Raw genomic sequence first — 16,624 nt, forward strand, 5'->3', positions numbered from 1 at the left:
ACACGTGTAAGGATATTGTGGATCATCACGTGTGAGTTGCATCAGAGGAATCGGCCCGAATTGGAGATTTCTCATGGCGTGTAGCAAGGTATCACATGCTTATTGCCCTGTTCTTATTAGCTTTAAACTTGTGAGCGAAGGACGTCCAATAAAACATTTCATCCACCGATCTTTTGGCCTCTATGGTGCAAAGATGAAGGCGCATCTAGTAGGGATTCGGCGAAACATCAATTAATAATGCAATGCGTGGTTCATTTCGGACCGGCAAGAAAAAGTGGGATTACGATACCACGCCAAATGCGAAACATCTTTTAGTGCGATGCACTGCATCCGGTGAGAATCAGCATCCGACAGAGAGAGAGAGAGAGAGAGAAAGAGAAAGAGGAGGGAACACAGGCTCGAACGGACATGGCGGGCTTTCGTCGGAATCGAACGGAACAAGCAACAGGTTGGAAGGCCTCGTTCATCAGGTGCTGTGCGCCTTTGTACTTTTGCGCCCGGGTGACGACGCCCGGTCGCCAAAACCAGGTTTTCATGCCTGGAAAAAAAAAACCAGGGGCTTCGGCTCGAGTAAGTTTTCCTGTTCCTTTTCCCCTTCTACGGTTTTAGAAATAAGTTGATGCATGAATAAAATAATTCTTGGCCAAATGCGCACCTGAAGAAAGGAGGGGAGAAAAACTCCACCGTCGAAATGATGTCACGTCCTTATTAGGACAAGTGGCCGCGAAATCCTGCCGAATAGGACCAAAATCATGTTTCCATGAATTGAATTTCAGATTTGAACGGCTTTAGGCTTGATCTACCTAATAACTATTGCGGTGGATGTGGGGGCAATTTGAAGAACTAAGAAGTTAGGTCTGCTTCATTACAAGCCTCGTTGACCCCGTGAACTGTGTGCTTCTTCTTTGATATTCAATATAGGAAATACATTTTTTGGTTTGATGAAATTGAATTAATAAAGTTGGGGAAAAGATTTACGTTGTTCATCAGGTAGTACCATCATATAATTTCATGATTGAAAGTTATTACTAAATATAGAAAATCTAGGGTATTACCTTGCGTTCGGAAAACGATCCCTAATTATGAATTGGAGCCTGCTTAACTCAAGCCCCGTATGGGTTAATATGAAAATTAATGATGGAATGTCTTTATGATACTTATTAAGTAATTAAATAAAATGGTTTTATGCTGTTTTTCTCACTTGAATGTATTGAAAATCGAAACATTGTTCAACATTACTCTAAACAAGTGTTTTCGAGACATTCATTAACAAGATTTCTTTATATTGGGGATTATTTTTATTGGGGAGCATTGGAATGTTAAACCTATAAATGGAGGAATAATTATGGCATGAGGACAACTAATTCAAAGATTATATAACATGATAGTGGTCTCTCTTTCTTTTTCTTATTTAGCAAGTTGTGGAATAATCCTTTTTCTTTCTCTTTCTTATTTAGCAAGTTGTGGAATAATCTTATCATACACGACAGGTGATGCATATGACTAGGGGTGTTAAAATGGGTCCGTGATCCATTTTTTTATTCATATTTTTTTTTATAAGAGGGTCATATGTTATAACATTTTGAAATTGCATGGAATTTTTATATTCCCACAATGACATTAACAAACACCTAATTAATTAAGAATCCAATAATGGAGACAAATCGTGAAGCATCAAGGCATTAAAACCGGTCCAAAACTTATCAAAGAAAAAGAGCTGCACACAAAAATAATTTCTCTTGAATTCGCCCACTGTAATGATTCTGCATCCATGAACGGTTTTGGTCCTGTTCAGTGCCTAAACTTTGATGAGTCTCACTTTAACTCGCCGAGAATTCCATAACACTTGTCCCTCGAGCATTGGCCGACCTCACATACGCGCCGCCTATCACACGTGTCCCCTCGGCCCAAAGATCATCGGCGGTTCGCGGTTGGTACGGGAACGACGGCACATCGCGAACCCCGTGTACCCAATCAAGACAGTCGAGAGTAATGTCATGGTATGATGGTACTAAAGTTTTGCAAATGAACAGTGCGATGGGGCCTCGTCCGCCCAAAAGCGATCTGCTCTCAGGTCCGGTCCGGTCCGGTCCGGTCCATGCTCAAAAAGGGAGCATGGCGGCGGAAGCCCATTCTCGGGTCATGGATCTCAGGGTTTCGGGCCAGGCCCATCAGGTGGATAGTGGGCCCCTCTGCCACGTCCGGTCCCACAATCCCCACGGTCGATGATTGATCCCGACAAGGAAAGCCAACGTTAAAGAAGCTTTTGGTCCGAAAAGAGGGCCCAAGAGCAACTAGCCGTTGGTTGGTGAGATGGAGTGGCCGCCCCCACCAAGGGCCACCGTAAAAGTTAGGAATCCGATAAATTAAAAGTTGTGGTCCTCCTCCTCCTCCTCCTCCACTTTTTCCGTTCGTTAACTTTCACGAATTGCGAGAATGGCCGCCGTTGATTGCGGGCTCTGAAAAAGTGCCGAGATATTTTCCGGCGATTGATTTACGAGATGGAGCAAAAAAAAAAAAAAAAAAAATTCCCGACGGTGAGAGGAAGGTGCTGCTATGTTTTTGACCCGAGACATGTAACCAAATCATGAATAGCTTGTGCACAAAACAAATTCCTCTCGAAAAACTCTATAATATAATAGCTTGTGCACAAAACAAATTCCTCTCGAAAAACTCTATAAGGCTCAGTACTTTCATGGTAATTTTTTTTTTTCGATAATAGTATATGTGGTCTTTAAATTTTAATTTAATGTGCAATAGAAACTTTGAACTTTAGATTTGTACAATTTGGTTCAATTTGAAATATTATTCTTACACTTTAATTTGTTTAATGCGATCATTGGGCTCAGCTTTATTAAGATAGGATACCTCATAAAGCCAAGGATATAGTTATTAGATTTTATGAAAATGTTGAAAGGTTTCACGGACTACAAGAACAACATTGTATATAGAATCAAAGTTAAAGGACAATTTTAATCATTTTTCCAATTTCTTTTTGTCAAAAATACTTAATGGTAAATTGAGTGAGTGCTATTATTAAATTTTTAGTAGGCCCACTGTCAATAGCGATTGTTTCATTTATCTAATAATGACGCTCATCATTTTGTTATTTAGCCAAGTCAACGGTAGTTATAGAAATGTTATGGTGTAAAATCTCTTTCTGCTAGTAAATAGGGAGTAAAACAATTGACATACTCTGTTCTTTCGTTGAACCTATAATTTACTTATATTAGCCACTGTACTGCCGGTGGGAGAAATGTATTTGTTGATAGTTGTAAACAAAATTGGAGGGGGCTATTTTCACCCCTATGAGACTAAAATCCACTCCATTTTCATTAGATAGATATAATAACCTTTAATTGTTGTCATATCTACCTTGTTTGATAGTTTCCTTCGTTAAGCTAATTTCCGGTTTATGGATTTCTTGGAATTCAAATTTATTGTTGCTAAGTAAATAAAAATTAACCTTTTTTCATCACTGCTCTTATTGCAACTTGTCCATCGTTCGTCCTACCTCAAATACTCACTTTATAGTGAATTTGTTATGTTATTAGTTTCTGAAAAATTTATCAAGTCTCTTTATTCGCAATTCCAAATTGTTGGTGAAATTTTCTTGTACAAAACATATTTAAAAATCATGGGAGTATCTAAAAATGCATTAAAATAGTAAATAAAAAAAATGATGCACATTGAACCACTTTGATATTATTTTTGTAGAACTATCTGTATAATATGATCTTTATCAATAAAAAATGAATGAAACTTATATTTCATTTTGAAATTTATCCATAATTTATGCAAAGATTTGATTTGATTAAATTTCTTATCTTAAAGTTTCTCATTGGAGAATGCACTTGCAGCTTTATTTTGGCAAATCTAAAAGATGGAATTTCTTTTTAATCAAGTCATTGCATTAATTCAAAAGAGAGTAGATGAGAAAGATTTTGGTGGGGACATGCACAACAAAGTTTTGTTAAGAAGCTGTTTATGTTCAGATTTTTTTGGATTTTACTGGATAATTAATTCATAAGTTTGTTCAAGAACTAGGTTTCTTCAAAAAATTTCTCCTAAAAATATTAAAAGAAAACATAGTGCTTTTAATAACATTGGTAACATCGACTTAAAAATTTGCAAAAGCAAGAACATGCAATATTTTTAATTATGGCAACTACATCCTATATAACTAGAAAAACTGAAAAAAGAAGTAAAGTGAACAAATTTAGGGTCTATATTTTAAAATTCAATCGGATGATTAAGGGGAAATTTCGTCTCTTTGATGAGCATGAGGTGGATTAAGTCATAAGGGTCAAAAATAGTCCCACCCAAAATAATTGTTGAAACATCTAGAAAATAAAATCATGAATTAGTTTGAATATATCCGTCCAAATTGCGATTTGGTGAATTTCCATTGAACCGATTAAGGAAAAAACGGAACGACAAGATCTTACTCAACAAGGAAACAGATAAACATCTGGGGACAGAAAGTTGTTAAGACAGGGTTGAACTTACCAAAGAAGCAATTTCGCATTTTTAAATGCACGCTCCCTAAAATTAGCAAAAAAAAGCTTCGTCTCCGTTGTTTCTTTCTATTTTCATAAGTCCTACCATAAAATGAATAGTAAATTCTAGAAAAAGACATCTCCAAAAAAAAAAAAAAAAAAAAAAGAGAAAAAAAAACCGTATATGAAAAATCCCCGTTTTTCCGGCCTCCCTCCGGCGGCCAAACAAGAAATGGCAAAAATTGGTCGGGTCGACCCGTTGACCGTAGAGTACGCACCGCACACGTGTGCCGCTCTGTTCTGCGTGCGGTTCCGTCCTATATATTTTTCCTTTTTCTTTTGCCGTATTTCTTTTCTTTTCTTTTCTTTTCTTTTTTTTGCCGACCAAAAAAATAAAAATAAAAGCATTCGCCCTCTTCTCTTCAACGTCTCTTTCCTTCTCTCTTCTCCATCAATGGCGCAGAAGCGAAAGCTCCGAGTCCTCATGAGCATCCTCCGGGACAAGGTCGCCATCATCAAGGCCACCCTCTCCCTCCGCCGCACCGCCGCCTCCTCCGTCCGCCTCTCCGTCCTCCGCGCCACCGCCGCCTCCCCCTCCGACGCCGCCCCCCCGCCGGAGGACCGCCTCGCCGCCGTCCTCCTGCTCGGCCGCGGGTCCCTCCTCACCGCGCGCACCTGCGTCGCGGCCCTCGTGGACCGCCTCCACGGCTCCGCGGACGCCGCCGTCGCCCTCAGGTGCCTCGTCGCCCTCCACGGCGTCCTCACGCAGGGCTCCTTCGTCCTCCGCGACCAGCCGTCCTTCTTCCCCGGCGACGGCGGCCGCAATTACCTGAACCTCTCCAAGTTCCGGGACGACTCGGGCCCGGAGGCCTGGGAATTGTCGTCGTGGGCTCGATGGTACGCGGCGTTCCTGGAGCAGACCCTGATCGCCTCGCGGCGGGTCGGGTTCTACCTGTGCGGCTCGACCAGGGACCGGGGCGAGAAGGTCTCGGCGTCGTCGAGCTCGGAGCTGTTGATTGAACTCGACGTGTTGTCGAGCGTTCTCGAGCGGGTCGTCGAGGCACCCAAGAACTCGGAGCAGCTGCGGGCGAACGATCTCGTGCACGAGGTGGTCAGGCTGGTGCGCGAGGACTACGGCGCTACCCGGTCCGAGATCTCGCTCCGGCTCGCGGGGCTCGGGGAGAGGGTGGACGGCATGAGCTCCGCCGAGTTGGCCCAGCTCGCGGGCGTGCTGACCCGGCTGGACGGTTGCGAGGACAGGCTGATTTCGCTGTTCGGGAACAGGAAGAACAACGACGGGCTGTGGGATTCCGTCGCGGAGCTGAAGACCAAGGCGGCGGCGGAGGAGGAGAGGAGAGAAGGGTGGCGGTTGGTGAAGAAGGAGACCAAGGTCGACGCGGCGGAGTTGGCTCGGCTCGTCGGACGATTCACCGAGTCGAGAAAGCTCTACGCGGCGGCGGGGAGCGGCGCCGGATTCAGGGGGCTGGACTTGGTTCCTGTAACGGTCCCGACCGTAGGATGATGACGTGTACGCCATGGAGGACAAGTGGATGCTGAGCTGGAGATTTGCCCATTTGGACAGTTGGTAATTCTTTTATTACATAAAAAGACCGGAAGTGTTGTATAGCAAAAATACCAAGGGAGCTAATTTTTGTAGTGAATACATATTTACAGGTAATTTCTCGAGATCGAACTTAGATTTGTTTTTCCAACAGCAACTTTAATTTTGCCGTTTCTTTATGCTCCTTTTGGATTGGGTCCTTCATAGTTCCTACGTGGAATCATTGTGTACCTTATTCATGAGCTTAATTTGCAATATGATGTACTGTGAAATTTCGTTTCCTAGACTTTACTAATAGAGGAATTTGCCTCCCGACCCGAAAAGTCCGTCCGGGCCACGGCAGTTCAGGTATTTTCAAGCTTTCGGCCCAATCTTGATCAACCTAATGGTTGTAGGCGCTACTGAACTGCTGATTCACCTGTATCAACAGTGGGACTTTGACCACTTCCTTGCTCGCACTTTAGCTTTCCTTTGCCTGCATTATTGTTACCAACCACAAAATAAGGAAAATTGTCATGATTGTGAACTCGATTTATCGATATTCAAGCGCATTTGCCTAATCAGAAAATAATTACTATGAAAGTCCTAAATGTTTAGTCGTTACATAATTGAGCCCTTATGATATTAATTTCGATCAACTGAATCGTATGCCCAAAATATTTGGGACTCAGGCCTGAATTCGATGTTCAGGACTATATTGCACAATGTGTAAACGTTAATAAAGGAATTTCAATGTACTTATTTGCTATTATAGTAAGGACGCGCACCACATTGTTATTATGGCAAGCATTATCGTTTGAGGAACGGTCTTGCCAATCACTCCACCCTAGATATCCTGTTACCAAATCCAAACTCAATAATCATTTACAAAAATCAAGAGCTTATATCACCCATTATGCATGAAAATTTGGAATAGCCGTAGTATGATGTTCATACGTGGCTCACTATTTTCTCCGACAAAAAATAAAAATAAAAATAAGTAGCTCATTATTTGAACTTCAGTCATCTTAACTTTCAATCGCTATTTTGACCAGTAACTTTAGTGACTCAAGCTAGATTTGGGGTTCTTTTGTTTTGTGGAAAACATTTTTCTTATTTTTCGATGCTTGGTTCACTTAAGGAAAGGAGTTAACATTTCATAGTTAATAGAAAATGTTTTCCTATCAAAATTTAAATTCACAAAAATGATTTCCTTTTCAAAAGAATTGAAAAATATATCATTTTCTAAAATATGACTAATTATTGACATTTGAACTCAAAACTCTATCATGGTGTTCAAGACCAAATCTCCCACAGTTGGGCCTAAAACCCCAATCTTGGGCCTAGGCCCAAAAGCCATGCCCAGGTCCATCAAGGTTGGCCCCGAACCCTTGGTGCTTGTACCCAATGCTTTGCCACTTGAGCTCGGGTCCATAAAGGCTATGCTTGGATCCTAATACATGAGCTTTAGTTCCATCCTCATGCCCAGGTCCACGAAAGCTGTGTGTGGGTCCTCATTGGTTGGGCTCATATCCTTGATTAATGAAATGTTCATTCCTATAAAAATATCTAAAAATTCGAATTTTAAATCATTTTTAATTTATATATATTATTTTTTTTTTTTCTTTTCCTTGGCTGGAGGGGTCATGGCAATGGCCGGAGACTAGCCACATATGAGCTCTAGCCTTGTCAAATCGATGAGCTTCGAGCTTGCCACATGCCGTTATAAAGGAGGTCATTTATCATCTATAATACAAGCATTGGGTAATTTCTCTCTTGTTTTTTTTTTTCGTTGCCTTATCTACGTCTTTACTTCTCATGATATAGGTATCTAATCTTAGACTTCACTAATTCAAAAATACACATCCTATGCTTGGGGCTTTGTCTATAAGATGGCAAACATAGTCTGTAAAGATTGATCGGAATAAGAGATGTTGTGAATACGATCTGAATACATCATCCATTGTGTTTGAACTAAGTGTTTGACCAATTAAAAATCTATAGCATTTTGTTCGTAATTTACATGAAGAGAGGTGGCATGCACAACCAACGCTAGCAACTCGACTTCATCGACTTGACTATGGGGGAGAAAGAACCTTTTGTCTTGATTGCTCCTGCTTCAAATTGGAGCTGCACAGAGAGATTTATCTGAATAACTGCAGCCGAGTTTAGGAGTAGATGCACCAGAAAACTCAACTGCGCATACAAATTAGAGGCTGATCCAACATTGAAGATGAGACTCCTAGCCATCGGCCGAAGCAAGCGGCTTAGGATCTGGAGTAGACCACTTTGCCACCCGTGCCTAAGCTTTCTCAGCCTGCATTGCATTGAGTAAGTCGATTAGCTTCATAGAGACACACCGCCAAAGCCAATAACCTATACTAAGTGAAAAATTTAGCTATGTACCGGATCATCCTTCTTATTCATTTGGATTTTCTATGATCGATACGATTTAATGTATAAAGCCCACACACGTATCCAGAGAAGCTCACAAACTAGGGAAGAAGGAGCTAATTTCGGGCAGCTGGTTACTAAAGACCGGTTCTCTCTGGCTGCATAGGTATGGCGGACGACGACGGGCAACCGGCGATTGGCCATCCCTATTGATCATTAGGGGCAGGCTTTTGGGCTTCTAGGGTTGGATATGCCTCCTGCTATCATTTTTTTTTTTTTTTTGGCGTGACAGTTGATAGGAAAGAAGCATTATAGAGTTCGAATGTGCCAAATAGGAAAGTCTTGACGACAATCTGCTATGCGGAATCAGAGTGATACGCTGCCCACACCGAGCTGATTTAGGAATTTAGACTTTGTCATTTATACCTCTAGGCTTTATGTGCTTTGTCTTACCAATGATTTAAAGAAAATATTTTCTATGAAAATTATTATTAAAGAAAATTCTTTAGTGGTTTAAGGAAAATGTTTTGCTTTTCATTTAAGAGGAAGTCATTTCTCCCAATCTAAATTTATTGTTTATAGTTTATGGAAAACATTTTTTGATAGTTAATACAAAAATCACATTTGGACATATGGTAATTCTTTTATTTGCATAAAAAGGACCGAAAGTGATGTGTAGCAAAAATACCAAGGGAGCTAATTTTTGTATTTAAAACAATTTTACAGATAATTTCTCGAGATCAAACTTAGATTTGTGTTGACAACAGCAACTGTAATTTTGCCGTTTCGTTATGCTCTTTTTGGATTGGGTCCTTTACGGTTCCTATGTGGAATAATTGTGTACCTTATTCATTAGGCTAATATGCAATATGATGTATTGTGAAATTTCATTTCCTAGATTTCTTTGATAGAGGATTTTGTCTTCTATAATTCATTGCAGAAAATTTTGTAGGGACGAAAGAAAATGTGGGTTTTTTTCATTTATTTATGGTCAATCAAGCATTTATTGTATAAGGGAAGAAAAATATAAAAGAAATCCTAAACCTATTGCATTAACATCAATTTAGCCATAAATCAGGTCTTAAACCTTTTTACACCGGTATCAATTCAATTTATTTCGCCAATTTAGATTGGAAATTGCTCATGTGAATATTATTAATAATATGCTAGTACTTTTTAAATTTTTAAATTTTTTCTTTCTTTTTTTCTTTCATTTTGGCCAACGAGGGTCATGGTCATTGCCCAGACCCTTGTCAAATTTAGACAAGGGTTGCCGGCCTTTGTGGCCTTGCTCTTAGTTGGTAAGGCCATGGGCGAGGGCCCTTACTAGCCCTTGCTGACCAAGCTAAAGGAAAAAAAGAAAGAAAAAAAAGAACAAATTTTTTTAAAAAAATTCAAAAAATTATAAAAAAAATGTTTACATAAATGTCAGACATGTCACATAGGATGACTAGCATCCACATCTACAATTTCTAGCTTAAATTATCATAAATATAAAAAAAGTTTAGAATTAGATTAGTCCAATTAAAAGATTTATGATCAAATTGGTATAAATGTAATAGTTTTAGGATTTTTTTTTGGATACTTTTTCCCAAATTGATAAATTGCAAATGGGGCCAAATGGCCAAAATCAGTCGATCAACGTGACAAACTTTGACATAGCGCAAGTAATTTCAATTGAACAAAGAATAGAGAAGAAGAAATTAGATTGTTGACCGTGCAAAATGTTTGATGCACATCCATGTATGACACTTTTTCGGGCAAGGATAGCGCTAGTGAAGGATGAATTCGTCCAACACAAAAATCGAAATAGGCACGATAGCCCAGCCCAGTCAATTTCCCGGCCCTAAAAGTCCGTCTGGGCCGTGGTGGTTTAGATATTTTCAAGCTTTTGGCCCAATCTTGATCAACCCAACGGTTGTGAGTGCTACTGAACCGCTGATTCACCATCATCAACATTGGGACTTGACCACTTCCTTACTCGCACTTTAGCTTTCCTTTGCCTACATTAGAGTTACCAAGTTACCAACCATAAAATGAGGCAAATTGTCATAATTGTGAACTCGATCTGTCGATATGCAAGCGCATCTCCCTAATCAGAAAATAATTACAATGAAAGTCCTAAACATTTAGTCGTTGCACATTTGAGCCCTTACGAGATTAATTTTGGCTAATTGAATCATATGCCCAAAATGTTTGGGACTGGGACCTGACTTTGACGTACAGGACTAGATTGCAGAATGCGTAATCGTTGAAGGACTTTCAATGTACTTATTTGCTCTTATATTAAGAACACGCAACGCATGGTTATTAAGGCAAGTATTGTCGTTTGAACGACGGTCCTGCATTCCACCCCAGATATCCTGTTATCAAATCCAAACTCAATTATCATTGACAAAAATAAAGAGCTTGTCACCCATTATGCACGAAAATTTGGAATAGCAGTGATATGATGTTCATACGTAGCTCATTATTCGAACTTCAATCATCTTAACCTGTTATTTTTGACCGGCAACGTTAGTGACTCAAGCTGAATTAAGGCTCTATCTATTTCACAGAAAACATTTTTTAAGAAAGTATTTTCCTCATTTTCCAATATTTGATTCGCTTAGTAAAACAAATCAACGGAACATACTTTTTTAGTCGATATAAAAGACTTTCCTAACAAAACTTAAATTCACAAACATGATTTCTTATTTAAAAGAATCGGTAACATTTCCCAAAATGTGATTAGGTATTGGTGTTTGGACTTGAAACTCTGCTTGAGCATGGAAACTCCAACTTTGGTTCTTGACATCTCCCAAAATGTGACTAGGTATTAGTACTTAGACTTGAAATTTCGCTTAGGCATGAAAACTCGAATGTGGTTCTCGCATCACGGCGTTCAAGACCAAGTCTATTGAGGCCTAATCTAGGACCTCAATGCTCGGGCTTGGGCCCCATAAGCCATGCCCAAGTCCATCAAGGCCAGGCCTAAATCCCTAATGCTTGTACTTGATGCTCTAACACCTGAACTCAGGTCCATAAAGGCTGTGCTTGGGTCCCCATTGCTCGAGCTTTGGTCCCACCCACAAAGGCCATGTGCATCATCTTCAACACTTGGGTTTGGGTCCTTAATTAATGAAATGTTTGTTATTACAAAAATACTTAAAAAATCGAATTTTTATTTCTGTTTTTCTTTTTCCTTCTTCCTTGACCGGTCGAGAGCCATGATGATGGTTGGCGATCAGCCACATGCAGCTCGAGCTCGCTAGATCTGCGAGCTTCGAACTCACCACATGCCCCTATAAAGGAGGCCGTTTATCATTGATAATACTAGAATTGGGCAATTTCACTCTCTCTGTTTTTTTTTTTCCTTGTCGACCATGTCTCTCCACCGCCTTATCTATGTCTTAACTTCTCATGATATAGGTATCTAACCTTAGACTACACTAATTCAAAATACACCTATGTCTAAGGCTCCATCTATAAGATAGCAGTCGTAGTTTATAAAGATCGATAAGAATAAGAGATGCTGTGAGTACGATCTGAATACATCATCCGTCGTGTTTGAACCAAGCGTTTGAGCAATTAAAAATCTATAGCACTTTGTTCGTAATTTACATGAAGAGAGGCGGCATGCACGACAATTGCTAGCGGCTCGACTTCATCGACTCGACTGCGGGGAAAAAAAAAAGAACCCTTTGTCTTGATTGCTCCTGCTTCTAAGGGGGAAATAGCGGCTTTAGAAAAAAGTGAGCCCAATTTGTATGCACAAAGGTGGTTGTTGTTCTACTTTTTGTTTCCTCCATCCAAGTGCAAGCCAAGTCTCCTCCGTTATTTATAAGTAAAATATCTAGTCAAGTCTCCATGCTTACATTGTTCTTCTTGGCTGTTGTATGTCGTAAGTTGTGCAAGTTGCATTGCCATCAGCAGAGAAGGGCGGAATTTACCAAATTAATTATGAACCTATTGTATGGATGCCAACTCAGTCATAAATTTTCCAACTTTATCAGTCAAGTCATAATCCTCTACGCGTAATTTCAATGTAAGTCATTCCGGATGATTTATGCAGATTTTTCCATGGTGAAAGTATTACTCGACACACTTTATTTTATCATACGACAAACCTATTAGGGCAGAAAAAGCAGTTTTAGAAAAAAAAGTCCAATTTGTATGCACAAAGGTGGTTGTTGTTCTACTTTTTGTTTCCTCCATCCAAGTGCAAGTCAAGTCTCCTCCATTATTTATAAGCAAAGCATCTTGGCAAGTCTCCATGCATACATTGTTCTTCTAGGCTGTTGTACGTCGTACATTGTGCAAGTTGCATTGCCATCAGCAGAGAAGGGAAAAATTTACCAAATTAATTATGAACCTATTGTATGGATGCCAACTTAGTCATAAACTTTATCAATCAAGTCATAATCTTCTACGCAAAATTTCTATGTAAGTCATTCTAGATAATTTGTGCAAATTTTTCCATGACCAAAGTATTATCCGACACACTTTATTTTATCATACGACAACCTAATAAGGGGAAAAAGTGGCTTTAGAAAAAGTGAGTCCAATTTGTACGCACAAAGGTGGTTGTTGTTCTACTTTTTGTTTCATCCATCAAGTGCAAATCAAGTCTCCTCCATTATTTATAAACAAAACATCTTGGCAAGTCTCCATGCATATGTTGTTCTTCTTGGTCGTACATTGTGCAAGTCAAGTTGCCATTAGCAGAGAAGGAAAAAATTTACCAAATTGATTATGAACCTATTGTATGGATGCCAACTTAGTCATAAATTTTCCAACTTTATCAATCGAGTCATAGTCCTCTACACAAAATTTCAATGTAAATCATTCTGGATAATTTGTGCAAATTTTTCCATGGTCAAAGTATCATCCGACACACTTTATTTTTATATACGTCAACCTAATAAGGGGGAAATAGTGGCTTTAGAAAAAGTGAGCCCAATTTGTATGCACAAAGGTGGTTGTTCTACTTTTTGTTTCCTCCATCCAAGTGCAAGTCAAGTCTCCTCTGTTATTTATAAGTAAAATATCTAGTCAAGTCTCCATGCATACATTGTTCTTCTTGGTTGTTGTATGTCGTAAGTTGTGCAAGTTGCATTGCCATCAGCAGAGAAGGGTGAAATTTACCAAATTGATTATGAACCTATTGTATGGATGCCAACTCAATCATAACTTTTCCAACTTTATCAGTCAAGTCATAATCCTCTACGCGTAATTTCAATGTGAGTCTTTCCGGATGATTTGTGCAGATTTTTCCATGGTGAAAGTATTATTTGACACACTTTATTTTATCGTACGACAAACCTATTAGGGCGGAAAAAGCAGTTTTAGAAAAAGTGAGTCTGATTTGTATGCACAAAGGTGGTCGTTCTACTTTTTGTTTCCTCCATCCAAGTGCAAGTCAAGTCTCCTCCATTATTTATAAGCAAAACATCTTGGCAAGTCTCCATGCATACATTGTTCTTCTAGGCTGTTGTATGCCGTGTGTTGTGCAAGTTGCATTGCCATCAGTAGAGAAGGGAAAAATTTACCAAATTAATTATGAACCTATTGTATGGATGCTAACTCAGTCAATAATTTTCCAACTTTATCAATCAAGTGATAATCCTGTACGCAAAATTTCTATGTAAGTCATTCTAGATAACCTGTGCAAATTTTTCCATGGCCAAAGTATTATCCGACACACTTTATTTTATCATACGACAACCTAATAAGGGGAAAAAGTGGCTTTAGAAAAAGTGAGTCCAATTTGTATGCGCAAATTTGGTTGTTGTTCTACTTTTTGTTTCGTCCATCAAGTGCAAGTCAAGTCTCCTCCATTATTTATAATCAAAACATCTTGGCAAGTCTCCATGCAAACGTTGTTCGTGTTGGTTGTTATACATCGTACGTTGTACAAGTCGCATTGCCATCAGCAGAGAAGGGAAAAATTCACCAAATTAATTATGAACCTATTATGTGAATGTCAACTTAGTTATAAATTTTCCAACTTTATCAATTGAGTCATAATCCTCTACTAGAGATTTCAATGTAAGTTGTTCCAGATAATTGTGCAGATTTTGCAATATAGCATACATGTCATTCAGGATTTCATGTTAGTTCATGAATGCTTGCTAAACTAGAATTCATGTGGTCATAGCATTTAAGTTACGCATACATCAAATGGTTGCTTGCTCTTTAGTTAATATTTTGCAAAACATTCATTGGAAGCTTTGCTTAGCACATCAAGGTTTTTTCGTCTGCTTAGGTAATTTAACTATTGCTTAAACTATTGAGTGTTGAATTCCTGTTTGCGAGCCCACACGATCATCTCTCAAATGCTAGTGATTAGGCTTAAAATTAACTCAAATTGCTTGCAAAATTTTTTAAATAAAGAGAAAAAGTACCAAAATAGCATTATATTTACCTAACGTAATCAAGTCCTTGTATGCATGAATATCTAGTTTACAAACTGTTTGAGTTTCTAATCGACCCATAATAGATTAATGACTACTCCAAATTGAATTGATTTGGTTAGATGATTAGATTAAAAAACTTTAAAGTTGCAATTAGTATGGACTTGGGAGTGTCCATGCTAAGTATTAGCATAGAAATCCATTAGCTTTCCCTAATGGTTCTTCTCTAGAAAAGTCGAAATAGGAAAAAATAAAAAAAGGAGAAAGAATAAAACTGCTCCAACGCCCCGACCCTTGGAAAGTAGCATGTTAGATGCACTTGCTCATCGCATGGTGAGGATTTGATCAGCTAGTGCCTTTATTGGAGATTCAATTAGTCATTTCAAGCCTGAGATAAGATTCATTTGAAGTTCTTTTTTGAGAAAACAACTATGCTTCACACTTTTATTTAAGCATTTTTTAGCTTTGAAAGACTCCACTCTCATATTCTTTTTCTTTCTTCTTTTTTTGAAAAGAAAATTTTTCCATGACAAAAATCTCTTTTTGAATAGAAAAAGCACTCATACTTCGGCAACCAACATTCTTTTTCTCAACGAATGAAATGGGTTTTGACATATTTTCAATCTGTAAATGCAAAAGCAAAACTCACTTTTCCTAAAGCAAAGGTTGCTACTTTTTAATTTCTTTAATGTGCATTATTGAAGCAAAGTCATTTTTACAATGGCAAATTGTGCAAATAGTCCAATGTTTTTCTTGCTCAGGCTATCAGTAAAAGCACTAGGGAATATTAACCACCCACCCCCACCCCGAAAAAAAGAAAAACTAAAATTATACGTGAATCGCGTGGAAATTTCTTTGCTTCCATAATGAAGGAGATTGCGTCCCAGGAGCATGGATTGGAGAACACTAAATGTGATTTTCGCTTCAAAACAGTCTAACTAATTCCGCCAATGCTCTAATCACGCTGTAAAAAATTGTGCATTGTCATCATGATTCATGAGTAGTCTTCCCAACAAGGAAAGATATTATCAATGGGGGCATCGCGTGTGCATATCTAATCAGAGTTATTATCTGAGATTTCTTTTTCCGATGATTGAACTTCATTCATAAGAGAATTTGACCGATATTGGTTATGCTGATGAACAGGGAATATGACAAATGTGTAGAAAGAAATATTTATAATTGTGCGTAAATGAAATAGAATTTAAAATCTCTTCTCTTTATATTTTGGTAAAATCCAATATGATACAAGTTGCCTGTACTTGTTGCAAGGAATAGTTACTGAATGAATCACTTTTACCAGGGATAATTTATAATGTGAGCATAGAAGCTTTCAAGTGCACTCCAAAGTACGTCATCCCCTAAATTTAAAAATAAGTACTCGTCTCACCTAATTAATTAGACCTTATTTCGTCAAAGACTTAACTTAATTATATCTTGGGTAAATAAATATAAATCGATAGGCAAATTGATTTGATTACGATAACATGGAAATATTGCATATAGAAAATTTGTGGAATCAATGTTAACTTTTTAAAAACTTTTAACTGTTGTTGTAAGACATTGTTTAATATTTAAATATTGTAACAAGAGTCACGGCATATATGAAGCTAGTGGAACAACAAGAGATGGCACAAAGTCTAAAATTGTCATTCATACTTGACCAGATCAAATTTAACTGAAGAGTCAATTTTGATGTATTATTGTATGTCCACTGTGGATTTTTCCTATTCCCAGCACCTCATAGCTTTTATTAAGATGGGTTGCACGTAATATCTTCACTTATGTATATTGGC

At 38.5% G+C, this 16,624-nt stretch overlaps 1 protein-coding gene across 1 annotated transcript; it reads left to right on the top strand.

The window, feature by feature from the left end:
* Positions 1-4,953: 4,953 nt before the first annotated feature.
* LOC104434198 (putative clathrin assembly protein At4g40080) lies at positions 4,954-6,021 on the top strand. The gene has a single exon (XM_010047173.2). It carries the CDS (start codon positions 4,954-4,956, stop codon positions 6,019-6,021), a length of 1,068 nt encoding a protein of 355 aa, XP_010045475.1.
* The last annotated feature ends 10,603 nt before the right edge of the window (positions 6,022-16,624 follow it).

Source organism: Eucalyptus grandis, chromosome 11 (assembly GCF_016545825.1).
Source record: "Eucalyptus grandis isolate ANBG69807.140 chromosome 11, ASM1654582v1, whole genome shotgun sequence".
In the NCBI taxonomy this organism is placed as follows: domain Eukaryota; kingdom Viridiplantae; phylum Streptophyta; class Magnoliopsida; order Myrtales; family Myrtaceae; genus Eucalyptus; species Eucalyptus grandis.